Here is a 27,974-nt window from a genome sequence, read left to right on the forward strand (position 1 = left end):
CAAAACCGATCAAACGAACGGATTAACCGGTTTAATTTGTCTGTTTGAAACTTTTAAACCGGTTAATCAGTTCGGTTTCGATTTATGTCCATTACATCTTGAACCGAAACACAAAAAAAACTGATAAACACCCTTATCTCCTCCTCCCCCGCGCCCCCCCCCCCCCAAAAAAAAAAAACAAAACCCATAGCTTTGTTTTTGCATGGAGGGATGATGCTAACGTGGGGCATTGAAAATGATGTGCAAGCAGAAAAGGAAATGTGTCTGTACAATTCGAAGATAATCAGCTGTGAGGGAGAATCTCTCTTGTCCGCATATAGGTCAAAAATTGTGCAGGCAATTCAGCAAGAAGGGACTGAACAATTGATATTTCTCCACCTGCAAATGTTTTAAGTGAGGTTACTGCTATCTAGTCAATTGCCAATGGAAGTGAAAGTTCGGAATAGCTGGTTTTCCTATAAATAATCTATACAGATACTTTACTTTGCACATCCCGAAATGGAACGAACTGCACTATATCACGTGATGCAACCTGTCCAGTCGAGCTTTCAAGCCTCTCACATTTATCGGCATCCAATACCTGCACAAAGAAAAATCACATAGAAGCTGAGCTGCCAAGTGCAAGAGAGAAGTCATCTTTGATTTGCCTCCAACGAGGAAGGGGAAGTATGGGAATACAATACCTCCATTTCTTTGAAGTCAGCCCCACCAACTCCAACAATGAGAACTGACACTGGCAGATCTGATGCCTTCACCAGGGCATCTTTTGTTTCTTGAAGATCTGTTATTACACCATCCTGAACAATGGGAACACAAATTAGAGGCAGTGGAGCATCAAGTAAAACAGGCATATCCTGAGCTTATCGTGGTTATACCCTCGGGACATCAACTGCTGTCCCTGGCATGTGCTAGGGGTGCAACCCACCATTTGATCATCTCTTCTTGTGATAGATATTTTATGCCACAAAATTTGATTTCATAACCATATGATAGAATTTATAACATTCTCTATGACAACTAGATAACTTAGAAATTCAGTTCCACAAATAAATAAAAGGTGAAATCTTAGTGTCACAGACCTTAGGGATTTGAATGTCTTGAGGGGGTCATGTCATAGATGACCCCCATGACATCTCATCAATAAACTTTCAACGTAAAATGAGCATGGTCAAGGGTTAAGACGTTTCCAAATTACAAGAATGCCAATCCACTATAAAGGAATCTAGGAGCATTTCTGTAATTTTACTGTCAAATTGAACTCAAGTTTAACACACTTCTACTTCTTGAGTTGAAATTTCACCAATGAGATGGGTGTGAAGCCCTCTATCACATGGCCCACCCATGTTTGACATATTACAGTTTTGGGACATGAGGCATGTCACACTTCTCCTACTATAGTTATTGACATTTGTTTCTGGCACATAAAAACCTAACTGGAAATAAACCTCAAATGGTAGGTTACACTCCACATCAATGGTAAAGGCATGACTGAAGTTAATGGCAGGCCATTTTCTTACTTACCGTGATTATTAGTAGAACAAAGTACTTATTTTGGTTATTTGCCAGTGAATGGCTGGCTATTGAAGCAGCACTGTTAACCACTGGCCCAAATAGGGTTGGCCCTGCGAGGGATACATTATTAAGGGCACTTGTGTAAGCCATCATGATCCCTTGGATACCTTCAACCTGGAAAAGATAGAAAGGAAGCTGCTAAGTAGGACGCTTTTATCCTGGAAATAGGAAACTTGTGCTAATTCACGGCGATGGATTAAAAATAATACAAGCTTGTTAGCTATTTTTCACCTCGCAGTGGTAATTGCTTCCGTTCAAGTTGAAGCAATGAGAGACGGGTCCATCAATTGGTCGAGCTCCAAAACCCCAGGCAGGAAAGCGCTTATCTGAATCATAAAATTGCAACACCTCTCCAACCTCCAAGATTGCCTGCAAAATAATATGAAACTTCAATAACCTAGTTCCAAAACGGATAAAAAACTCAATAAGAAATCAAAATAGCAAAGACCAGTTCCTCACTCTCTGATATGCATTTGGCCGGCCTGAGGGGTCAATATAATGCAAGGAATCTGGGAGGCGAGGGTTTCCATTTGAAGCTGATAAGAGAAATCAGGATTAAATATTGGTATCTTGGCCACCTCAAAAAATATGCGTAGCGGACATGTCTTGGATGATATACAATGCAAAGATCTTTGTATTGAAACTATGAAAAAGGTTACTTTGAAGAACAGAAAACATGGTATTTTTTATTTTATTTTTTTTCCAAAAGTCTGCAAGTAGACATCCACTATGAGAAAACCAACTAAATTGGGGAAGATGAAAAGACAGCAGTTTGGAATCATCATCTGGATAGTCTCACCAAGGAGATCTCACAGGTCAGAAAACAATCCAATCATAAGTGTTTACCCATCCAATCTGTTACTTTGTAACATTGACATCAACTGCCCATCAAAAAAATTGGAAGATATAAAGTATTTGCATCGGTCGATTTGGCCATACTTCAGACCTAGAGATCTCCATTATAAAACCCATCAGAAATTACTCCAGGCTCCATCAAGTTACATGTGTGGTGGGTGCACATCCTTCCATCTAAAGGTGATGGTATTTATTATAGTTACAGTGCATACAGTGTTCAAGTATGGAACATGAGCCAATCTCAATGTCCAATAATCAGATGACAAACTAAAGCAAACTTAAGTACCTGTAAAATCAATAGCCACCATGAAGTTAAGTTCACAACCACCAGTAATATAATCCAAGAAAGTATGTTGAACACTCTCAGAATATTTGTCCACATATAGCTTGCTATTTAATGCCTGAAACAGAAGTTAGCAAACTTGTCAGTGAGAAAATAATTTGCTAATAAATGAATGGGAGCATACATATGATCCAAATGACCATAACCTTGTTGGAGCAATTATGTCCAACAGCAGTTGGAAACATTAAATTTTCTCCCACCCCACAACTGTGAAGCTTCTCCAACTCTGCCAATGATTTCTGAAGTTTTCTGTAGGTCCATTAAACATTAGCAAAATCAGAATCCAGTCAATAAAGATAGAGAAAAAAGATACAGAAAAATATTTGTCCAATTACCCAATAAGATCATGTTTTCCATTGCTATTGAAGTTGAAGCATTCTGCAATTAACGGAGTGTCCTGGACATTAGAAGTATCAAATGATCAAAGATGTAAATATAAACAGGAACCACAATATCTTTCAGGCAAAAACCCAACATCCATCTCCACGACATGCTCTGCACGTGTGGTACATAGAATCATCGATATTAACTAGAAAAGAAATTGATCCACTCCTTGGATGAATCATAGCCTCAAAATGCATCAACTTGAGAATCTCAACATTCTGATTCAAGAAAATACAAATGGCTAATACAGATGGAAGTACACAATCACTAAGAGGTCAGGAAAAGGTCCATGAATCAGATAATTAAGATGGGATTGATGGGTGACATTGGGCTTGTATCCATCCAGTGAGTGATTAAGACTCAAAATGGTTCACATGTCCAAAGTGTACAACACATGCCTTGAACAACAAGAGGTTGGGTCTTAACCAAGGGACACTGCAAAAAATTACTAGCTCATGAGGAAGAGTTGCTCATGCCTTGCTTCCAACTTGCTGCATATTCAAGAATACTGGCTTCCATGTTGGATTGAGATCATTCTTTTTTACTTGTGTCTTACAAACTTGAATAGGGCTCCCACTCTCCACCATTTTCGATATTACCAAAAAGGGGTCCTGCAATACAAGACAGACCATTAACATTATTGTAGAAACAACATTCAAACATTACTCAAGGTGGGAAATAACTACGGGCAGACCCGTACAGATTTTGAGAACAGATCCTTATTTTCTAGATCTGTGCACCGTAAGACTATCTCTGCTGTAGTCTTTGACCCTACACATTCTTCAGCCCGAACAGTTAGTTCTCCTAAGTTTCGGTGATGTGCAGATCCAGCAAATTCCTCTCCATGTACAATATTTAGTGTCAATGAACGAGTTGGTCTAGTAACTATCTGCACAAATAGGAAGAAGGCAAGAGTATGCTTGCAAGTAAATAAAATATGCTTCCAATAGACACATATTTCCTGGAAACATATTATGTTTCCAAAAAACAAGCGTAGCAACTAGATTGCCAGGCCCCGTTCCATATGAAAAAGTAAGAAGAACAGAATCAGTGAGAGAGAGAGAGTAGTGTCCAGGTGTGTGTCGTAGTAGCATGACCCACAGGACAACAAAATTCTCTGAATCCATTTTCACTAAAATGATCAAACGGTTAATCAGTTTCCAAAAACATTTGTCATCATTTCATATAATGGAGATTAAAAATTTCATCTACCTTGGATCATAGTATAATTTTCCAAATGATGAAAGTAAGAATTCTAAAAATATATTGAAATCCAACAACTAAGAGATACATTCGAGAATTGTTTGACAGACACAAAGCATCTATATTACATGAACAGAAACATGCTCATTGACCAGGAACATCCAAGGTAGGCCACCTCCAAGATTTGAAATATAATAGAATCATCCATTACCAGCCACCATGTGGGACCCCAGTATCTGTGTCAATGTCCACATTACACACATCTCTCTGTAACCTATGTCATTTTGAATCAGGAGGCATGTTGGATAGCCTGCATCCATACAGACACCCACCCATGTCCATTTTATGTAGTGTTTGGACAAGAAAATCCTTTGATCAGACACATGGTTAAGTTGAATTTTATCACACTTCCAGGATGCATGTAATACAACAGGTGGCATATCAACTGGATGCTCCAGGTTGGCTACCATGGTTGCCATATAAATCATGGAGAATCTGAGGTCATAATGACATTGCAACCTTGAGCTTGGCACAACATGGTTCAGTGATTAAAAAACAGTCAAGTCGTGAGAAGGCCAAACCTGAGACAAGGGACAAGTAGCCTCCCCAATGAATTGTTGCTCATCCAGTCTAAGCATCTGCATAAGTTTAAAAGTAATCATTATAGATTTAATATTTTAGCCTCGCAAAACCTTAACTCGTGTATCTTTCACATGTAAAATCATAGTTATCAAGGCAATGCCTAGGCATCCAGGCTCCTTGGTCGCCTTGGGTGCTTAGGCAGTCACCTTGGATGCCTTGGTCCACCTTGTTGGTGTCACCTTGATTTTGGACCCTCTCCAACGCCTTGGTCGCCTTTCCGCCTTGATAACTATGTGTAAAATGTATGCATTTTAAGCGAAAAAGACAACCAACCCATCTAACACTATCCCAATGATAGCTCAAAATAAGAAAAAATTATCAAGTTTCGTAACCAGTAGGTATTCTTTTCTTTCCTTTTTTTCCTCTTGTTCTTGAAGTAGGGCATACTAGGTTTTCAGAACTCTAGGCTGAACTACAAAGGAAAGATGGTGGGTAAGGCTTGGAGATACGTGGGCAGAGAGAGAGAGAGAGAGATTCTGGTTTAGACATATGGGAAATAAACAAAGAGGGAAAATTTTTTGGAAGGCAAACAAGGGTTTTTAGGTAGAATGAAGCTAGGATGTAAGAAATAGATGAAAATACAAAGCTACTCTGTTTGGGGAAAGGAACAGTACCACAAGCAGTAACTTTGAGAAAAAAAGGTAGGTGAAAGAGAAAGGTGTAATGCTTTCAGGCTGAAACTAACCACATAAGCCAAGCACCAAGTAGACAATATGTTTACAAAATTTGGATCCACCTATATGCTACATGGCAGATATTTAGCATTGTTGTATAGTCCAAACATCTTTAGAATCTACTATAAGAATAAATTCATACATTTCCAAAAAGACTCCATGGCAGTATAGGACCTTTTTAAGACTTGCCAAATAACCAAACTTCCTAACAACCAAGACACTTGATAAAATTTCTGCTTCCCACATGGACTTAATAGTTCTGCTCTATAATTGAACCTATTATAAGGCAACCCTACAAAAACAAAAGCCCACGCCCAATAATAACACAACATCCTTCCTTTTTAACTTGTAACCGCAACAGTTCCTTTATTTCCTTTTTTGTGTCCATTCTATTGAGATACAGAGCAGCCACTGCCAAGGATATCACACACTTTAAACTAATTTCAAGCAGCTCTTTAAGAGCTATAACAAACAGCCTAGCATGTTAGACATAAAGCCATGATGCAAATAGGAACGCATAGCTTGCATTTAACATATGAATACTCCCCACAACTATTTCTGGCTCTATCACCTCTATGTTGGTCTTTAATATTGAAAACTTGAAATATAGAAGCACTAGAGCCTAATGCTTCTTTATTATGTTCTCTCAATGGATGCATTTATTCTGGCATAATGCACAAAGCAGACACAAGAAGGGGAGCACCCACGGATCTCTTTGTAGGACAACCAGTGATTCATGTGTATCACTTTATTGTACTCTCTTTCACTCTGCACCATTGATGATCTTGTTGGATCTCAATAGATTTTGCTCAAACCCAAATGTTAACAAGAAGAGAGGGGAAAAATGGAAATGGTCTTTGCTTTTAGAAAGTGGAGTGAGGCCAATTTCTCATACTTGTTCACTGTGCCCTCCTTCCATTGTATTTCAGCACATCCTCACCTGGAAGTAGATCAGCACGCCCAGTGTTATTTGCCATGTGGAAGGGTGATCAGGAAATTCTGACCGTTGGATGTTTAGGAAATGATGTGGATTGGTCACATGTCAAATTTCAGATCGGGATTCAATATATCCTCTCATATGCAGGCAAACCTTCCCATGTATGTCCATACACCCCACTACAGTGCCTTGGTAGACCATTGTTTTTTCAATACTTTGTTTTGCCACTTTGCAAACTCGGAATTGGGTAGAAACTTGCAGGTAAAGTCCACCTATTGACAAAATTTCAGGTCCATTTTAGCTGCCACATGGCAGTTATAGAAGGGTGTGCTGTTCTACTTCCGAGTAAGGGCATGCCGAGCCTCCACTTCCTAAAAAAAGGTTCAAATTTTGTGAAAATCAAAACATAACCATGCACACCTGTATGCCTTCACTCCCTAAAAAAAGGCTCAAAATTTGTTAAAATCAAAACATAACCATGCACAATTGTAACAATTCCACAGAAGTCCATCCTCCATAAATCATATTATCCTAAATTTAATATAAAGGTTGTGACCCTCGCACTAGGCATTATGAGAACCAACACAAAAGAGAAGGCAAAAGGTGGATGCTGATATTAGGGTGCAACTGTATGGTCAATTTGACAAGAATGGAACAATAGAACATCCTAAAACTATCATATTTCAGCAGTCAGGATGGCCCAAAAAGCATAAGAGAAGGCAATTCTATGGGCTTCAGTTCATAAGCAATTCAATGTGAATATGACTGAAACTAGGAGGAGCACATCTGGGTTTAACTGCTCTTGAAGGCGTGTTTAGTTCAGCAGGGCTTTCTTTTTGTTCAATAAAATTCCAACTTACAAAAAAAAAAAAAGGAATCTTAAACTGAGTTGAAAGATGGAAATTCAAGTTTGAGATAGTCAACTAAAGTTGGGAAAAGTAGAGTCCAAGGAAGCTACTTATACAAAAGAATAGAATCATTAGCAAGAACGATTGCAATACAAAACACCAGGCCAAATAATTAGATTGGAAAGTAACAGTAGTCAAGCTTAACATCCTCAAGGGTAAAGATTAGCAGAAAATTTATGGTTATCAAGGCAGGTTACTATAAAAAAGGAGGCCAAATCTCAGGTAGAATGGGGAATTCCCCCCCCCCCCCCATTTTCACCCACATCGTATCACTATATCATCCTGTGCCTCTCCTAGTAATTATTTAATATTGTGGGTTGTTCAGAGCACAAATTGCATTAAGGATAATGATCATGTAAAGGTGGGTTTTTTTCGAAGTATCTTAAACTGCAGCATAATTTGTCAATTGTTTGATACTCTTTTAAAAATTATAATTCGCAGTACAAATACTTATTTTTTTCAATTTTTCACAGTTCATGTTCACAAGTCTTAACCGCAGAGGCACACACAAACACAGACACAACCCTCCTCCCTACCCCCTCCCTGAGGACAGCTTCGTTCAACTTCCAAAGACACCCTAGTTTTGTGATCTGAACTTCCAAAGACAGAAACACACACACACAACCCCCTTCGGCACCCCTCCCTGAGGACAGCTTCTTTCAACTTCCGAAGACACCCTAGTTTTGTGATCTGAACGGTCTGCCTTGAGCTGGTACTCTTATAAACGACTTAAGGAAATGAGTTGAAACCACACCCCTCACCACCATACTACACAGAACAAATCCCCATATATTCACGTCAGTTTAGCTGTATACAAGTGATCCATTGGACTATACATCTAAAATGCCTATTTTTGGACCAAATCAAGTATGAATCACCATTGACATGATCTTCACTCCAGTAAGATGTCAGCAACAAAACAGAAGGAATTTCTGTCAATAACTCACTATACTATCCAACATAGTGAGAAAAGGAGAAAACTTTAGTTTGCTAGTAAGAACTTTATATCTCACAAAATTTCATCTTTAATTTTTCGCAAAAAAAACCTATGACAAGCAATTGACTTTAATAAATGTGGGAATCATAAAAAACTATTTATGGGTGCCAGAAGAAAGTACTAAACTAAAACCTCTCAATGATTTTCCTACCAAATTTAGGCCAAGAATAAGTTCGTTTCTGAATAATTGATTAGAAGCCAGTCTTTTCCATATCTTGGAGATCGATATAAGAACAAGAGATACAAATTTACAATTATCTTATGACAGCAGCAGATTAAGTTTACCTTTCCTTTATTGAAAAATCGTGAAATCAAGCATATTCAGAACAATTCATGACACACTATAGAACTAATCAATACACATAAGGCATAAAATATGGATACCTTTACTGGTACGTTGTGAAACTGTGTGTCAACATCATACAGACGAAACCTGTGACATGGCACATAACAGTAAAATTGAATAAACCAAGCTGTCGTTCAATGAAATAGGAGGGATAAATTGTAAAGTAAGTCCGCAATGATGAAGCAAATATTATAGAAGTATGAAACTTACACTAAACTCTGCACAACCTCAAAATGGTAAGTTATTGTATGTTTTGTAATCCACACAGGATTTAATGAATTTAATATAACTTCAGTGCGGCCAATCTCGTCAAGTTTTCCATCTCTTCCTTTTGCATAAAGAACCGCCATGGGGTCACTCTACAAACAAAATGGATTTCTAAGATGGCTGGCTAACATTACTGCAGAAATTGAAAGATTTCTATAATCCATGAATCATGATCATATACAGCTTTAACAAATGAAATTGTAAATCACAGTGCTACAGAGCCTAGAAAATCCAGCAAAGCACTAATGCTACAAGAAAATGGGAGCTATTAAAACAATATAACACTGATGACAATGCAAAAACAAGGTGCTCCCTCCTTAGGGTCATGGAATAAAAATGCAACCAAAATGAGCGAAGTGGAATGCCAATTTAGAAGTATTCTTTGTACCCAACCTGCAGATTCGTGTCATACTGAAGCAAGTTGATACCTATATATTAATTTTCTGTTGTGAAGCCCATTCATAAAAATCCAAATGATTCCAAGGCTCCTGGATTCTTTTTGAAAATTACTGCCAAACTTGAACACTGTTACTAAATAAGAAATGATACTAAACAGTGGGTAGATCCAAAGAAAAGAAGACCCACGGGAGAAAGAGAAGGAAAGAAACTGATCAATAGAGAGAAGAGTACCCTACTAGATCTCTCACTTATATTTATATGTTACTAAAAAGATGCACTAGTACAATTATGCCCGAGTCCTGACTATGTCCTGACCATAATACTCATTATAAAACATTACATATACCAATAATAACCCTGCAGCTGAACTGTGCATATCTTCACAACCTCCAAGAAGTTCATTTTGGCAAATTAGGGGGCAAAGTACACTTTTTCAATGTTCTTGAATGAAGCACATCACACTTGTTCCAAATATTTAAGTAAATGGAATGGTGTACGATATCTTAAGTTCTGAACTAAAACTACTCCACCAAGTTCTCATGGACAACTTCAGTTTACCACCCCAGTGTCTAAGGATCCATATCACCAATTTGTGCATTAAGTCTAACTCAGTTAGAGAGGACTTATAACATCCATTTATTCACTAACATGTATAAGTCAATTGGTGCATCACTTTAAATCAGTCAAAGAGAATGTAGATAATCTCCTCATCAATTCCTGTAATTCCACTATCCATGTCCATGATTTTGAAACGTGTTCCCAAAGCTTCAATGATTTTTGCAAGAAATTGGCAAGTCTCCAACTTTCCATAGCTTCCATTTCCTAGGGTGCTGACATGAAGCTAGAAGTTGAAATTTTAAAGTTAAGGTTTAAAACTTGCTATCACATGTTACCACCTTATAAACATGAAAACCAACAGACCATGCAACAGGTAAAGCTATTTCCGGACAAATCAGACAGTAGGCTAATCTACTCATGGGAAGCCCTCATAATGACCAAGGTAGAAAAAATAGAGCTACAGTCTAAGAAGTTGATAGAGCTTGCAGCAGTACACAAATTAAAAGCCTTACCTCCTCTTCATACAGTGGTTAATCAGAAACACCGAAAACCCGACTACAACAACTCAAAGAGGAACACTGCAGCCAACTACAATCCTTGGTCGCTGATCTGATATCCCAAACTACTGAAAATGTTGAGTTCCTTATGTCTATAAGCCAATGATGTAATATTATCAAATTATTTACCCCCATCAACAATTCTTTACATCTTACTTTTATCCTCTTGTATGTTGGGTCGCTTCCTCATATAGATCACATGTTTCCTGATCTTAATTGTGACACCCAAGAGACGGCATAGTACCAGCCAGCCTGGGAGATCGTTGAGGAGTCCCCACCAAGAAACGGTATAGTACCAAGGGGTTTGGGAGATCATTGAGGGAGTGCAAACTTTAGTCTTGTTGAGAAACTAGGGGTATTACGGTCTTTTGGGTTTAATTTTTATTATTTTCTATGCAGAGGTATTTTTGTCAAGTCTTTGTAACTTATTGGCTATATAATAATAGTTTCTGCCCACGATCTGGTTATTCAGTTTTCCAGGTCGTGGGCTGCCTCTCTTGGTCTGCGACTTCTGTCTTATTTCCTCATCAACTTTCCTAGGTCTACTCACTAGGTTTTGGGATTGTAACATGGTATCAGAGCTGTGGTGATCAGATTTGGGATCTCTCTCTGTTCTTCTGCTGGTTCTTTCTTTCTCTTCCTCCATGTGGTGGGCAGCCATCCAGTGCTGCAATCTACAGTGATGGGAACTTTTAAAAAAAAAAAAAAAAACAATCAACAAGTTCCCTATATTACTACATCTATGGTTACTGCTGTTCGTGAAGATCTACAGATGGTTTGATCTTTTTTTTAAGAATCAAGTTCTACACTATTTTTGTCTTGTGCGATTCATCTAATGCCATTGGATTGATAGGTGGTCACTTCTTCAATTATCCAATAAAGGAGTTTCTGTTTTGTGATGATTAAGTGATCTAGATCACTATGGAAGGATTCTATATGTGGTTTGAGGGTTTTCCAGACCTGGCGGAATTCCCTGTTCTAGCGCTACTGCCGGCTTGTGCATGACTGGTTCGATTGACTTTGTTTGATTGGTCTTCTTGGTTCTTTTCTACCCAACAGCAAGTCTTCTACAAAGCATTCAGGATCTGGTTTGGTTCTTCTGTCCATTTGGTGGACTGGTTCTCAATTTTTCTTAGATTTTCATGACTGCAATTTGTTTTGGAAACTGTGACTTGTCTGCTTGGGTTTGGTTGCTGTTGGAATTCTGCTTTCAGAAGGTCTTCATCATCTACATCATTATTTTAATTGTTTATATTGTTGATTGATTATTTCTCTACCATCGCTGAATCCAAGCCCACAACGGACAATGTTAATGTCCAAATCACTTCAATCAAGCTTAAAGGTGCTTCTAATTATTTGTTATGGGCTCAAGCTGTAAAGGTTTATATTATGGCTAAAGGCAAGTTAAATAACTCAATTTCTCTCCACCAGAATCTGATAGTAAAGAGAATGAAGAGTGGATGAAGGAGAATGCCATCATTCTTATCTGGTTGTGGCATATGGAACCAGATATTGCAGCCAATGTAATGTTTCATTCCACGGCTAAAGGAGTGTGGGAGGATTTACAAGAAATATTCTCGCAAGAGAAGAATATGACTAGAATATATTATTTATATGATAAACTTTTCAATTTCAAGCAAGAAGGGAAACCTTTACAGGAATATTTTGGTACTTTTAAAAGTATGATTGAGGAGCTTAATGTGTTTCAGCCACTCACCGCTGATATTGAACGGTTGAAATCTCAGAGGAATGAATTTTATGTCTCTAAATTTTTGGCTGGATTAGATCCTAAGTTACAGGCTGCGAAGGGTCACATACTTACTGGGGAGACAGTTCCTACTCTGAATGATACTTTCTCTCGACTTCATCATGTTGCCTCTCCTCTTAAATCTGATTCCTCTTCCTCTACCAAAGATAGTTATGCATTTACAGTTGGTTGTGGTCGTGGCAAAGGCAAAGGTTCAGGGGGAGGCCCTGGATGGCCGTAGTACTGGTGGCCATAGTGGACAGCAGTTGGATCATGCTGCCCGTCACTGTACCTATTGTGGGAAATCTAATCATACTATTGATTCTTGTTGGGCTAAGCAAGGCAAACCAGAATGGGCTCAGCAATTATCAAATAATGCAGTACTTGAAAGTAATACTGATAAGATATCCTCTGGAGATACTAATCCTAGTTCCTCATCCGTCGGTGGATCAACTGGTTCTTTACTTCGTGATGATATTAGTCAACTGCTAAGGCGATTATAGAGGCTTGAGACATCAAATAATGCATCTACTATTGCTTCCGCCTCTTCATCTACTACTTTAGCCCATAGAGATACCTCTGCTTTTCTTACCTCCACCTCCTCTCCGTGGGTAATTGATGCTGGAACTTCGGCTCATATGACTGGTAAGTCAACTCTCTTCACTTCTTTCTCCAAAATTCCTCATCCTTCGTCTGCTATCCTTGCTAATGGAGAGTCTACCCCCATATTAGGCCATGGTACTGTGTTTGCTATGCCTGCAATTCATCTTTCATCTATTTTGCACGTACCTCAGTTCCGTTAAATCTTTTATCTGTTAGTCAATTAACTAAAGCGTTGAATTGTTCAGTCATTTTTTTTCCCTCTTATTGTGTTTTTCAGGATCTCCATAAGAGGAAGACGATTGGTGGCCGGAGTGAAAAAGATGGACTTTATTACCTTAATTATGCTGCTCCTACTTCAGCTACTGCAAATACTACTGCTGGGGTCTACTCGTTTCAATGGTATTGTCGTTTGGGTTATTGTCCTTGTCTAAACTACAAGTTTTGTTTCCTGTTTTTAAGTCTGTGTCTAGCCTAGAGTGTGAGGTCTGTGAGTTGGGAAAGCATCATCGTGCTTCTTTTCCTTCTCGTAGCGTCTCGTGGAGTCCAACTATGTTTTCCTTAGTTCATTCAGATATTTGGGATCCATGTCGTGTTAAGAACAGATCTGGTTTTTTATATTTTGTCTTTTGTTGACGATCATTCTCATCTTACTTGGTTATATCTTTTGAAGGATCGTTCAGAGTTTTCCTCTGTATTCAAAGGTTTTTATAATGAAATAAAGACCTAGTTTAATGTTTCTATTAAAGTTTTTCATTCTGATAATGCTTTGGAATATGCCCAAACTGAAATTTCTGATTTTGTGATGCCCTTGGTATGATCCACTAGACTAGCTGTTCTTACACTCCTCAGCAAAATGGAGTTGTTGAACATCAAAATAAACATTTATTGGAGGTGGCTCGTGCTATATTATGCTCTATATGCATGTTCCAAAACAGTTTTGGTGTGATAGGGTTTTGACAGCTTGCTATCTTATTAATCAAATGCAGGCGTCTATTCTAAATAATCAGTCACCCTTGTCCGTTGATTTTCCCGCGTCTCCTTTCTTTTCATTGCCTCTTCGTGTTTTTGGGTGTGTTTGCTTTGTTCACAATCTTTACTCTCCGTCTGACAAGTTGTCTCCTCGATCTACAAAGTGTGTTTTTTTATGATACTCCAGAACTCAGAAGGGTTATAAGTGTTATGACCCGGTTGCTCAGCGATAATTTGTCAGTGTTGATGTTACCTTCTTTGATGGCACTTCTTATTTTCCTCCTCCTAGTTCTACTGTTTCTCAAGAATGGCCTCCTGCGGCCGATCCCCATGTTCCAGTTCTAGTTCCCTTTACTAACCACCCCAATCCACGTTCTTCCCCACCTTTGCAGGTGTATCAGTGGCAGCCTAAGTCGGTGCAGCATATTGAGGCTCCTTCTGCTCCACCAGGTTTTCCATCTACCACACAATCTACTTCCTCCACTGGAGGTCCTGGTTCCCCCTCTTCTCATGACTTACCCATTGCACTTCGTAAAGGTACCCGCTCTTGCACCAATACCTCTCTTGTTTTTTATCCCATTGATAAATATGTTGTCTTGTCTCATCTTCCTTCTTGTCATCATAGATTTGCTTTGTCTCTTGCTTCTCATTCTCTACCCAAAAACCATCATGATGTTGTCATTGTTCCTAGTTGGAAAGCAGCCATGGATGCCCTTTTGACTCGTAAGACGTGGACTTTGGTTGATCTACCTCCTGGTAAGGATCTAATGAAGTGTCAATGGCTTTATACTATCAACTACCTTCTTGATGGCTCTTTTGAATGGCTTAAAGCTCGTTTGGTTGCCAAGGGGTATACTTAGACTTATGGGTTCGATTACTTTGAGACGTTCTCTCCAGTTGCCTGATTGAATTCGTTTTGCCTTCTTATTTCTCTTGCTGTCAATCTTGATTGGCCTTTGTTTCAGCTTGATATTAAAAATGCAATTTTGTATGATGATTTACATGAGGAGGTCTATATGGAGCAACCTCCGGGGTATGTTGCTCAGAGAGAGTATAGTAGTCGTGTTTGCAAACTGCATAAGGCGATTTATAGCCTTAAACAATCTCCCAGGACTTGGTTTTATAAATTCAGTGCTCCCATTATGACATGTGGTTTCTCCCAGTGTTATTCTATTAATTCGGTGTACGCCATCAAGGATCGAAGGTGGTTATTTTGATTGTGTATGTTGACAATATTATTATCTCTGTGAATGACATGGTTGGTATTTCAGAGGTTAAAAGTTATCTGCAGCAGAATTTTCAGACCAAGGACTTGGGTCAACTCCATTATTTTCTTGGTATTGAGGCGATTCGAAGTAGGAAAGGAATCAGCCTATCCCAAAGAATGTGCTTGATTTGGTATCTGACACTGGTATGCTTGCTTTTAAACCAGTGGATACTCCCATGGATCCTCACCAAAAGTTTGGTTTAAATAATGGAGAAGCTCTCAAGGATGTGCACCAGTATAGAAGCTTGATTGGGAAGCTTATTTATTTGACGGTTACCAAGCCTGATATTTCCTTTGCAGTGGGTGTGCTCAGTCAGTTTATGCATTCTCCTCAGAAATCTCAGTGGGATGTTGTTGTTCGAGTGTTGAGGTATCTCCAAGGTGCTCCTATAAAGGTTTCATTTATCGGCCTAACAAACATATAGATTTGGTTGGTTTTTCTTATGCGGATTGGGCTGGTTCGGCTAGTGATAGGTGTTCCACTATAAGTTATTGTACCTTTGTTGGTGGTAATCTCATTACCTAGCGAAGCAAGAGCAGACTACCATTGCCATGTCTAGTGCTGAAGCAGAGTATAGAGCTATGGCCCATATTGTTGCTGAGTTGTTGTGGCTTTGGTCCTTACTCTTAGAAATGGGTTTTCCTGTTCCTACTCCTATAAAGATGTTTTGTGATAATCAAGCTGCTATGTATATTGCTAGTAACCCAGTTTTCCATGAGGACAAAACACAATGAGGTTGATTGTCATTTTGTTTGAGATGTTGTGACGAAGAAGTTGATCGAAACTCCGTTTGTTTCTTCCTCAGATCAGCTGGCTGATATGTTTACAAAGTTCTTGTTTACTCCTAGTTTCCGGTTGAGTTGTAAAAAAATGAGCATGAGTGATATATATGCTCCAGCTTGAGGGGGTGGTGCAAGAGAATCTTGGACCGGGCCGATCCAATTGGTGGAACTCACAGTGGACCCTACTTCAGTATTCACAGCCTTAGTTCAGCATATATTTCACTTGGTGGGCCCCACATGACACCTACATGGACACACACCTAGTATGGGCAGTCTTTATTCTATTTTATTTATGTTTTATCTTTTATTTTAGAATTATTTGGCAGTTATTGCTGTAGGATTTCAGTTTTTATTTCAGTTTATAGTTAGTTTAGTGGGTTGGAAGGTGGTTACAACCACCCAACACAGGGATGGTCGAAATTTAGAAGAGAAATCCTCCTCCTCTAGTCTGGATTTTTAATTCCCTTCCCCCCTTATTGTGTTTACCTTTAAATAAGAGTTGTGGACAGACTTGTATGGTGATGAACAGAATCGAATAATGAGAATGAATTGAAGTGAGTTTGTGTGTGTGTACACTCTTCTCTCTCTTCCCCCCCCCCCCCTTCTTCTTCTTCTCCAGTTTCTTCTCTCCTCCCCTCTGCAATTTTGATTTCTTTCTATCTTCTCCCTTCTCCTATTATGTCCCCCATTATTAGGTATCAGAGCCCAAACTTGGGTGAATCTCTCTCTCTCAACTCCTCTTTTTCTTCTTCTTCTTGAATTCTATTCCCCTTCTCCTTTTCAAGTTCTTATTCTTCTTCTCTTCTTCTATTCTCCTATCCAGGTTCTCTATATTTCTCCCTCCCCCCTCCCTCCTTTGTGAACTATTGTCATGTTATTTTTCTGCTACACAGTGAATATGAACCTAAGTTGCCATGAATGAAGACTGGTGGATTGAGGACTGAAAATTGACATCGATGGTAGTATGGTACTAATTCAATTCTTCCGCCTATAAAACTCGTGGTCGAGTTTTTTTTTCAACTCCGGGAGAATTAATGCAGGAGAATCTTAGCCCGGGCCGATCCAACTGGTGGACCCCACAGTGGACCCTACTTCAGTATTCACAGCCTTAGTTCAACATATATTTCACTTGGTGGGCCCCACATGACACCTATATGAACACACACCTAGCATGGGCAGTCTTTATTCTATTTTATTTATGTTTTATCTTTTATTTTAGAGTTATTTGGCAGTTATTGCCGTAGGATTTCAGTTTATAGTTAGCTTAGTGGGTTGGAAGGTGGTTACAACCACCCAGCACATGGATGGTCAAAATTTAGAAGAGAAATCCTCCTCCTCTAGTCTAGTTTTTTTATTCCCTTCCTCCTTTATTGTGTTTACCTTTAAATAAGAGTTGTGGACAGACTTGTATGGTGATGAACAGAATTGAATAATGAGAACGAATTGAAGTGAGTTTGTGCATGTGTGCACCCTTCTTCTTCTTCTCCAGTTTCTTCTCTCCTCCCCCCTGCAATTCTGATTTCTTTCTATCTTCTCCCTTCTCCTATTCTGTCCCCCATTAGGGGGAGCGTTGAGAAACAAGGGGTATTACGGTCTTTTGGGTTCAGTTTTTATTATTTTTTATGAAGGGGTATTTCTGTCAAGTCTTTGTAACTTCAACTGCATATTGGCTATATAATACTAGTTTCTGCCCATGATCTGGTTATTCAGTTTTCCAGGTCGTGGGCTGCCTCTCTTGGTCTGCGACTTCTTCTCTTCTTCTTTCTCTTCTTCTGTCTTATTTCCTCATCATCTTTTCTAGGTCTGATCACTAGGTTTTGGGATTGTAACAAGTCCCACATCGCCTAGAGAGAAAGTTCCTGGACAATTGATAACCTCAAGCATCCCCCCTAGTACGAGGCCTTTTAAAACCGTGAGGCCCATGGGCCAAAGCGGACAATATCATGCTAGTGGTGTGGGTCTGGGGCATTACAAATAATATCAGAGCAGACCCCAACAACGTGTGGGGCCACAGCGGAGACGTTGTGCTTGTAAGTGGGGGAGAATGTGACACCCAAGAGACGGCATAGTCCCGGCCAGCTTGGGAGATCGTTGAGGGGTCTCCACCAAGAAACAACATAATACCATGGGGTTTGGGAGATTGTTAAGGGAGTGCAAACTTTAGTCTCACATCACCTAGGGGGAAATTTCCTGGACGATTGATAACCTCAAGCACTTCACCATAGTATGAGGCCTTTTAAAACCGTGAGGCCCATGGGCCAAAGCGGACAATATCATGCTAGTGGTGTGGGTCTGAGGCGCTACATAAATTCCATCTATCACCAACAGTTATAATTTGTAGGTTTTTCATTTTACAGATTATGCCCTACTTTTATTCCTTAATATCACTACGATTGTATATGATTATAAAAAATTATAAACTTTCATAAAACTTACTGTCTTTGCCTTGTTTATCACTTCACTCTATCCTCCTACGTATACAAATCCACTACGACCAAAAATCAGATCAATTAGGAAAAACATAAAGCTCAGGATGAACGAGCCTTGATAGTTTAACCGTGGCCAAAACTTTGTCAGCCTGACACTGAAATGATAGGAGGCAATGAGCAACCATTTCTGTTTTTCTTTCCAACATATATGTAGTCAATATTAAAAATATGATTAGAAGTGATATGAGGAATAAAAATAATAAGGGATACTATAAATTAATAGCAAAAGTTGTGATGTTAAGCAACAAACCTTGGAAAACACATCCTGATCTTGTACGTTTGATGCAGATAATGATAACTGTTAACCAAAAAAATTCAGGGGTCATATCAGCACTTAAATAAGTGTAATAAACACATTTTTTTAAAACTATAGCAACTTTGAAAAGTTAGTTACATCAAATGGCATAACTCTCAAGCATCAAGTGTGTGCTCAAAATGACGCCCCATAAACCTACCAGCTAGCCATCCCACAATCCACCATGCCAATAATGTAAATCTTCATTGCTAGTGTACAAATTAAGAAGGCACACGCTTCAATTAGAAAAACAACCACAAATTAAGGAAGAGCAGTAACAACTCTTCATTTTATTTTTTTTGGTGAATAAAAATTCATTACCAAAACCCCAAAGGCAGGGGAGGAAAAAAAGGGGGGGAATACAGAGGGGATAGAGAAGGGGGAGGGGAGCTATACAAAACACAAGCCACAAGCCTAGGGGTCCTGGCTAGGAGAACGAAAGAGAGAAGAATCTAAGCCCCAGGTAACAACAATGAGCCTGTTCCTTGGGGAGTCTATAAGAGATCTATGGGGAAGCATATGAAGTCTAGAACTGACATCAAAATAGATGGCTTTCCAAATCAGGTCAATGGACTGGGAGTTGGAAGTCCATTTATGAAGATTCTGTTCCATCCAAATGTGACAGATAACAGCCCCGAACACAAGCTTGCCAACAGTGTCACAAATAGAGCTACCAGAAAAGGACATATCAAGCCAAAGCCACTCCCGGGCGAAGGGAAGGGGGCGTCTACTCTGAGACCAAATGGACTGCAAAGCTTTTTTCCAGATAGGGGAGGCTAGGGGGCAAGAACAGAAAAGGTGATCAACGTCCTCAATACCATTCCAGCAAAGAATACAGGAGGGGGAAACATGGATGTGGTGGTGAATGAGGAAAGATTAGGCGGGGAGGCAAAGGTTTAGGGTTCTCCAGACATTGAAAGAGTGTCTAGGGATGTGGCCTTTGAACCAAACAAGATTGCGCCAGGGGACAGAGGGGCCATGGGGTCTAACAAAATCTCAAGCAGAGTGGGAGCCAAAAATACCATTGTGGGAGAGGAGCCAGGTTATTTTGTCCGAATGAGAGGGGTGGGGACGGGGGGAGAGAGGTCCAGACCTAAGTGAGGGGGGAAAGGGGTAGGGGGGACCAGGAGCCATAAGAGATGATTACTGAGAGAGAGGCAAATTTGGGATGCCAGTAGAGTAGATCCCTCGGGCACCTAAGGTGTTGTAAAGGACTCCAATGGGATGCCAAGGATCAAGCCAGAGGGAGGTGGAGGTACCATCTGCGATCACAGATGAAGTGGCCCTACGGGCAAGGGGACGAAGGAGAAGGATTTTGTGCCAGACCCAGGAGGGGTCCGCAGGCTGAGGGATAGTCCTGATGGAATCATTTTTGAGGGGGTAAGAGTAAACCCAATTAACCCAAATTGATTCTTGTTTGGAGGAGATTTTCCAAATCAGCTTGAGAAGGCCAGAAATATTGTAATCAAGGATACGACGGATGCCAAAGCCTCCTTCAGATTTGGGCTAGCAAATTGCTGCCCAACTAATTGGGTGAAGGAATTTGGAGGACTCTTGGCCTTTCCAAAGGAAAGCACAGAAGAGAGATTCCATAGCTTTGATTGTGGATTGAGGAAAATCATAGATACTGCACCAGTAGATGTAAGAGGATTGGAGAACGGATTTGATCAGAACAATCCTACCCACATAGGAGAGGAATTTGCCCTTCCAAAGCTGCAGCCTCTTACAGATAAGATCTAACATAGGGGTGCAGTGATGACCAGTCAGCCTGGCAGGAATAAGGGGGAGGCCAAGGTATTTCACGGGAAGGGACCCGAGGGAAAACCCAGTCAATGAGGAGGGTGGCTTTGACCTGCTCAGACACCTTGGAAAGAAAGATTTGCGATTTTAAGAGGTAAATGCGCAAACTCGAGAGAGATTCAAAGAGTTGAAGGGAAGACATGATGGAAGAGATAGAGGAGGGGGAAGCCTTGGAGAAGATCAAAAGATCATCTACAACATCTGCAAAGGCAAGGTGGGTGAGATTAAGGCTTTTGCAATTAGGAATGGGGGAGACGAGATGTTGGTCAGTTTTAGCCTAGATGCTTCTAGAGAAGACCTCTAGAGTAAGGGAGAAGAGGAAAGGAGAGAGGGAGCAGCCTTGGAGGATACCAACTTTTGAAGGGAAAAACCGGGCAGGGGAGCCATTAACAATGACCGAGAAGAAGGGGGAAGAGATGCAGGAATGAATCCATCGGACAAAAACTGGAGAAAAGGACATCTGGGTCATGACATCACAAATGAAGTCCCATCTTAAGGAGTCAAAGGCTTTATGGATGTCAATTTTCAAGAGGGCAGCAGGGGAATGAGATTTGCGGTCAAAGCCCCGGACAATCTCCGCACAACAGAGCTCCAAATATCGAAACAAAGTAAAACATCAAGTAATTAGCATGAAATGTGGCAAATTTGGGATGCCATTGAGAGGAGACAAACAGAATTCCATGTTTATGTATTACTTTCCAGTTATTGTATGATCTTCCAAAGTATTCAGTGGCATAGAGATTGAATTCTTAGCTGATATAATCTGAACAACAATGGCAAGGAAACTTTAATATATCAGATGCTCTTCCCATAGGTACCAATAGAGTGATTAAAATCTAGTCAACCCCAAAAGAGTCAGCCAAGGGGTTCATAATTACTTCAGTATATGAGTATACAATTAGGAGCCATTGCTTAGAGCAATGGTAAAAGGTTCGAGCTGCCAGGTTAAATACCCAGGTTCAAGTCTTGAGGGCGGCAACTCTGGGAAAAAATGCCAAAGGTTGTGACCGACACCAAACTCAACCCCTCCCAGACCCGCATAGGCGGGACCAGCACTGGGTAATGGCCCTTAGTATAATCAACAAAATATCTAATGAATCATTTCTTCCCACACTATCATGCACGTCAAATGAAAACATGAATGAAAGAGTCGTACCATTCCCAATATCTACCAAATTGAAAGAGAAAGATGACCCGATTTCTTGTAAATGGATAATTGATTAAAAGGGAATGTCGACACTTGGACTTCTACATGCATATATAATTAACTATGCCTTTTCTTAACTACATGCACATATGTACTAATGGGGTACATAATTTTTTGTCCTTTTTTCCTTAAAATAGATGAGTACATAATATTGTACATGCTTTATTCAGAGATTCATCTCTCAAAAACAAGAAGCCATTTCCCAACTACATGCATAAATGCCCAAATAAATGTGCACAGGAACTGAGGATGGAGAAGTTACACCTTTTGTTCTAAAATATTCTCAGTTTGAGTCAGGTACAGAATGCCAGTATGCTAACTGTCATTTTGGTGTCGATAATTAAAACATGGGGTAAAATGGTCCATTCACCTGAACTTATGAACCAATTGTTTCAGAGTTGTCCAAAGAATTTGACAACTTTGGCTCCGGATAAAACTGACATAGGAAAAAAGTGAATACCATGATGGGAGCAACATCGTCAAAAGGCATTTGAGGCTTGACTTCAACCATACCTCAGGCTAACCAAAGAACCCAAAGTTGCAAATTCAAAGCACAACAAACAAATGAATGACACATTAACATGGCATGAATGCAGACACCCCCCTTTTCCATGCCTCAAGTGAAAGGTGTGTACCTCATGAGCATGTCACTTGACAATATGTTAAACTCCAGAAAACCATACACAATCTTCCCCCATCCAACTCTGAAGCCCAACAGCTATTAATATAACTTGCCTTTGTAGGCTGAGGAAAACACAAAGAGGTTTTTCATCCTATTTCGACAAAACAAAGAAACTGTCCCATGAAAAAGTATGATTAGAGCGAGACTAACTGATGCAGGAAGATTTTCAAACCTGCGGGTAATGAGCCCAAATAGAAGTGATAGAACCCCAGACAGAATAAAAAGAAAGAGAAATGATGAGGCTTTTTCACCATGAACAAAGCTAATGTTTGACCATCAAACAAGAACCATTCTCTCAACGTAACCAAAAATATAAACCATTCCTTACATAGGCAACAACCAATCCCCTAATTCCCTATAAAATTTTGACTTTGACTCTTAATCATAGTTCAATATCTCGTGATATATCGGTATCTCGGGCCTACCGAGATATCCGAAATATACCGAAATTTTGCCAAAATATGATATTTTTTCTGCCATATTTCGGCACTCTATCTCGATGGGTTTTTTGTCATATTAAGGCCCGATACTTCATGTACACCCTTAGTTAAGCTAAATAAACACATTTAAACCTTCATATTGCAAAAAAAAAATGAACTCAAAGTGGTGTTTTGGGTTTGCAACCTTGATTGATTGTATACGGTCAGACCCTAATGTATAAAATAGTTAAATACATATTGTTTAAGTACTAAAAGACATAATAAGAAATTTAAACAAAGTAATGAAACAAAAATAAAGTCAAATGTAGCCTTTAGTTTAAACTTTAAAGTTTAAACTCATAAAGTCATAAGTGCATAAGTCATAACTCATAAACTTCATAATAGTCAATAGTCCAATACTCAATACACAAAGTATTTCTATGAACTTTACCAAAATTTACCGAAACATACTGCTCAATACACAGTATTTCTACGAAATATACCGAAATTTCTACGAAATTTGAACTTTTTTCATTTAGGAAGCCCATCTCGTCTCGGTAGTGTCGAAATTACCGAAATTTCGGCGATATATCGCGAAATTTTGTACCATGCTCTTAATAGAATTCCTATTTTGAACCTAATTACTAAAATTCGTATTTTGAATCTAATTATTAGAATTCCTATTTTGAACCTCAATACAGTTTTAGCAACTAAGCTGATTGGAGAGCAAGGATCCACGTAGCCGACCCCATTTAGTTGGGATAAGGCTACAATGTTATTGTTGTTGTTATAGTTTTAGCAACTCCCATGAGTGCTAAATCCCATTTCTAAAAAAAAATAAAATTTATTACTTCACAAAATAAACCCAAAATAAGATTCCTAATCTTTATTAGACTTTTTGGCATATTAATGGTGCAGACCTGAAATGGTTAGCACGCCAAGATCGAAAACTGGTAGAGAATAGGGTCTGAACTAAAATGGGTTTGATTAGATTAAGTTTGATTAGGATGGTTGGCTGCTGGTTTGAATGGAGATAAAGAAAAGCCACGGCTAGAGGGTTATAAAAAGAGGGTTATGTATAGGGTTTAAAGGCAGCAGAGGGGTGCAAATGGAAGAAGGGTGCAGGAACAGAACATAAGATACCTTGATAACTTACTTGAAGATGATCTGTTGTAATGGATGATGGATGCTTGAGAATAAAGATGATAATAAAAGATAAATTAGACAACTAGAGTCCCACTAGTGTTCTAGCCGTAGGAGTCCCACCTAGACCACCAAGGGAGATCCACCCAAGGCCGCTTGCTAACAAGTAAAGAACTCACAAGGAGATTGATTTGTTGATTGTAATTCATCCTTCTAAGAGCAGCCATGGTCTCTTTATATAGTATGAGGATAGAGACATAAATGCCTATAGGTTACAACAACCAATGATTTACAAACATGACTTTAATAACCTACTACCAATGACTTTAGGTTACAACCATGACTTTAGTAACCCACCACTAATGACCATGACTTTAGTAACCTACCACCAATGACTTTAGGTTACAACCAAGACTTTAGTTAGCTACCACCAATGACTTTAAGTTACAAACATGATTTTAGTAAATAGAAAACTTGACTAATTGATTCAATCTTAAGAATTAAAGACTACTCTAATTAACTAGGACTGAAATAAAAATAGAAACATAATAAAATCTTCTAAATCTTCTTAAGTCTTCATATCTCCTTGTAGGACCCACTTGGATGACTTAATTGTTGCAGCCCAAATCCCCAGCCTGTAGTCCCCATCAGTTCAACTTATTAGCACTTAAATAACTAATATTTAAAAGACTAATCTCCCCCCCCCCACAATTGTCAATGAATATCTTCAGCCAAGCCAAAGATAAGGGGTTCTGCCCCTCACAATTTTCAAGGAATATCTTCAACCAAAAGCCAAAGATAAGGGGTTGTGACACTGTGCACGTGAACAGTAACATGACAGTGTTTGGGCCTCTTCTTCTTCAGGTTTTGATCTACATCAATTAATCCCATCATAGATTGACACTATTACAAAGTGGGTCATAACTTTCCAAATATAGTTTGCAATATATTGGTCTCATTGCAAAAGGTAACTCAATGAGGTTTCAAACAGCGCCAAAATCTCACCAAACAAAGACATATTAACCATCCAAAAATAGACCCAAAAGAGGAAATAACTATTTTCCAGTTATCTCCCAAACACCAAAACTGCTCCAATGGTTTATTAAACCATAGGAATCCTTTTCTAGGATGCCCCCACATTACTAACCTAGTCCTAGTGTTGGTTCAATTGTAAATTTGTAACCTTGTTAAGACAAAACTATTATAACATGTGGGTTACAGTGTTGACATTCTGAAACCGAAAAAGTTTCTGTTTTAGAACAATGCCATTTTTATCCACACTTTGTTTTCATGAGAACAGCCAAACTATCCAGATGCAAACATGTAAATAGTCATCCCAAAAACAAATCAGTGGAGGTTTTGCAAGATTTTTTAGTGTCTGATCGAACAATGGGATTTGAACTAGTTTGGTTAAATATTATAATGCCCATGACATGAACAACACTCTAATTCAGTTTGTATGACATATATATTGGATATGCGTGAACACATACATAACTATATGAACAGTGTATCAAGGCCATGGGAGTCTAAGACAAAATTAATAATGTAAAGTCTCTCCCTTACTGCTTCCTTGAAAATCCGCACACTTCCCTCATACAAGTCGGTCATTATTTTGGTCCAAGTTCTATCTTTAATTACAACAAACAGGGGCATCCTTATTACTCCGTGACCTAGGTGACATTAATGCAATGAGGTAGCAAAAGTATTGGAAAGGTTTTGTGCCCTTCATTTCTTGTCGTGAAGATACCAACACACCTTGAAGTGGCCAACTTGCAATTTCTTTTGCACCTTGGTTCCTCAGGTTATTACTCGCTAGTCGCTACTAAGCCGCACACACTCTACAGACTCCATGCGGAAGTAATAAAGAAGTAGATGTGAGAAAATCTGCAGCAAAAATTGCCATAATTGGAACGTTTAGGTTTTACTTCTCCAAAGGGCAATTTTCGACTTAAAGATAGCTCACTGGACACATAAATGAATAGTTCGCTCTTTAGTTCCAGAACGAAATCTCTTAAAATATCCTAGCTGTCCATGAATCAACCATTATCTTTAAAAACTTATCAAACTAAAATGGCGAATCCGTTTCCATTTGGATCTCAGAATCTCACTCCATGAAATTCCAACTGTACAAATAGAAACCTCACGGGATCTCTATTTACTAATCAACAGAAATTCGTTAACGCAACCTGATTGAAGGCCACAAGAAAAGAAAGCGGAAAAAATGAAGGGCGACAAAAACAGATGTAGATACGGAGACGTAAGGTCAACACTAAATTGAAGTGCAGTAAAACGAACCTCGATCTGAGTAAAGAGGCCGTGGTATCCCCGAGACTTCAAGAAGTAATCGACAGCATCGTTGGGGCCGCCGGAGAGATTGTTAAGAGGAGCAGCTGTGCCTCCGACAGCAGATCGACCACCGCCGTCATCGGAGCAGCAGTTTCCCATTCTCTTTTGCAGCGACGAAGATAAAGAGAAAGACAAACTGAGCTCGTATTATTTGAAATGGATACACGATGTATATATATAGCTTTGTGAGTAAATCCGCGTCAGCAGTCGTGTGTCCACTGTATAAGTTAGAAGAAAGTGAAGAAAATTAAAACGAGGGAAAACGCGTTGAACTTGAAGGTTGAACCGTTGAATTGAAATTGAAATACAGGATTAGACCGATAACTTACTTGACTTGAGGTCTACGGTACACGTCACGACCTGTTTATTAAAACGGTTTCAAATTATCCGATCCTGCACCGGAAAAAAAAATTTATCCGATACCGTTTTATTAATGTGATTGTTTAGTTCTAGTCAAGATTCTAAAACTCAGGTTTCGACTAGGTTTCGACCAGCCAGAAAACGAATTCGTCTCGGTTTCGACCATATTTCGGTCGAAACTTGGGACTTTCTCTAGGCTAACTCGAACCTTGGTTTCAAGGCCCAGAAGTTGGTTTTTTGCCATGATTCTTGTTGTGCTGCCTATTTTTTACATTTTAAACTCAACCCATGCATTAGTTTCATATAGAGAACACTAAAAATATTACTTGTGGTTTTGATCCAAGTTTGATACTGCATATTGTTATTGGACATGGTATCAAATAAGGTTTGACCGGAACATAACTCCTTCAATATAAATGAGATTTAAACAATCTTGGATTTGTTAGAAAGCTTTATTTTGATAGCTTTCCAATAAGTCCAAGATTGCTTAAATCTCATTTATATTGAAAGAATTATGTACCGGTCAAACTTAATTTGGTTTGCGCAAATGCTGTCAAAATCACTCTGAATGAAAATATTTTTTTGGACATCATTTTACCGCACTTTTGATTTTTAACAATGTTTTGTCATATTGACATTTATGGAATTTTTAGATTTGAGAAAAAACCCAGCATTAGAAAGTTGAAAATTACATTTACTGTCGAAAATCCAGTTTTTGTTCTTGAACTGGGGGATTGACTTTTTTTTCCTTTTGGAATTTGATTTTTTAACTATTTTTATTGGATTCAAATAGGGGGTATTTGCTTATTTATGAATAATATCTTAAGAAAATTAAATGATATTAGACATAACAAAGTGTCTGTCCTGGTTTCTGACAGTTTCTAGCATAAATAACTGTCTGTCCAAGTTTCGAGCCAAGTTTCCCCTAGTTTCGATGGGCATATGTGTCGAAATCATCAAAATCCGATCGAATCCAGGGATTTTATAAAATCCCCCTTCAACTCGTCTCGGAAACCTGGAAAATCGAGTTAACTCGATGATTTTGACAGGTTTCGATCGAGTTTTTGTTCTATGGTTCTGATTCCTTTTGGGAATTGGAGAGCTTCAATAGGGGGGATAGGCCCCAAGGTGGTTTGAACTCATGACCTCTTATTTGAGGAGTTGGTCTTTTGCCAAATGAGCTGACTCCTTAGGGTTGGTTTAGTTCTAATTCCGTTTT

General features: G+C 39.0%; 1 protein-coding gene across 1 annotated transcript; it reads right to left on the minus strand.

Moving 5' to 3' along the window:
* Positions 1-55: 55 nt before the first annotated feature.
* On the minus strand, positions 56-26,590 carry LOC122671848 (protein BONZAI 1-like). The gene is made up of 16 exons (XM_043869298.1): positions 26,345-26,590; positions 18,751-18,798; positions 9,072-9,220; positions 8,900-8,948; positions 4,939-4,995; positions 3,855-4,043; positions 3,631-3,765; positions 3,106-3,167; positions 2,917-3,019; positions 2,714-2,828; positions 2,032-2,108; positions 1,804-1,941; positions 1,522-1,686; positions 684-797; positions 484-580; positions 56-378 (listed from the first exon to the last, which is right to left on the minus strand). Exons 1-16 carry the CDS (start codon positions 26,492-26,494, stop codon positions 284-286), a joined length of 1,743 nt encoding a protein of 580 aa, XP_043725233.1. The 5' UTR covers positions 26,495-26,590; the 3' UTR covers positions 56-283.
* Between the last annotated feature and the right edge of the window lie 1,384 nt (positions 26,591-27,974).

This window comes from Telopea speciosissima, chromosome 8 (assembly GCF_018873765.1).
Source record: "Telopea speciosissima isolate NSW1024214 ecotype Mountain lineage chromosome 8, Tspe_v1, whole genome shotgun sequence".
NCBI classification, from domain to species: Eukaryota; Viridiplantae; Streptophyta; class Magnoliopsida; order Proteales; family Proteaceae; genus Telopea; species Telopea speciosissima.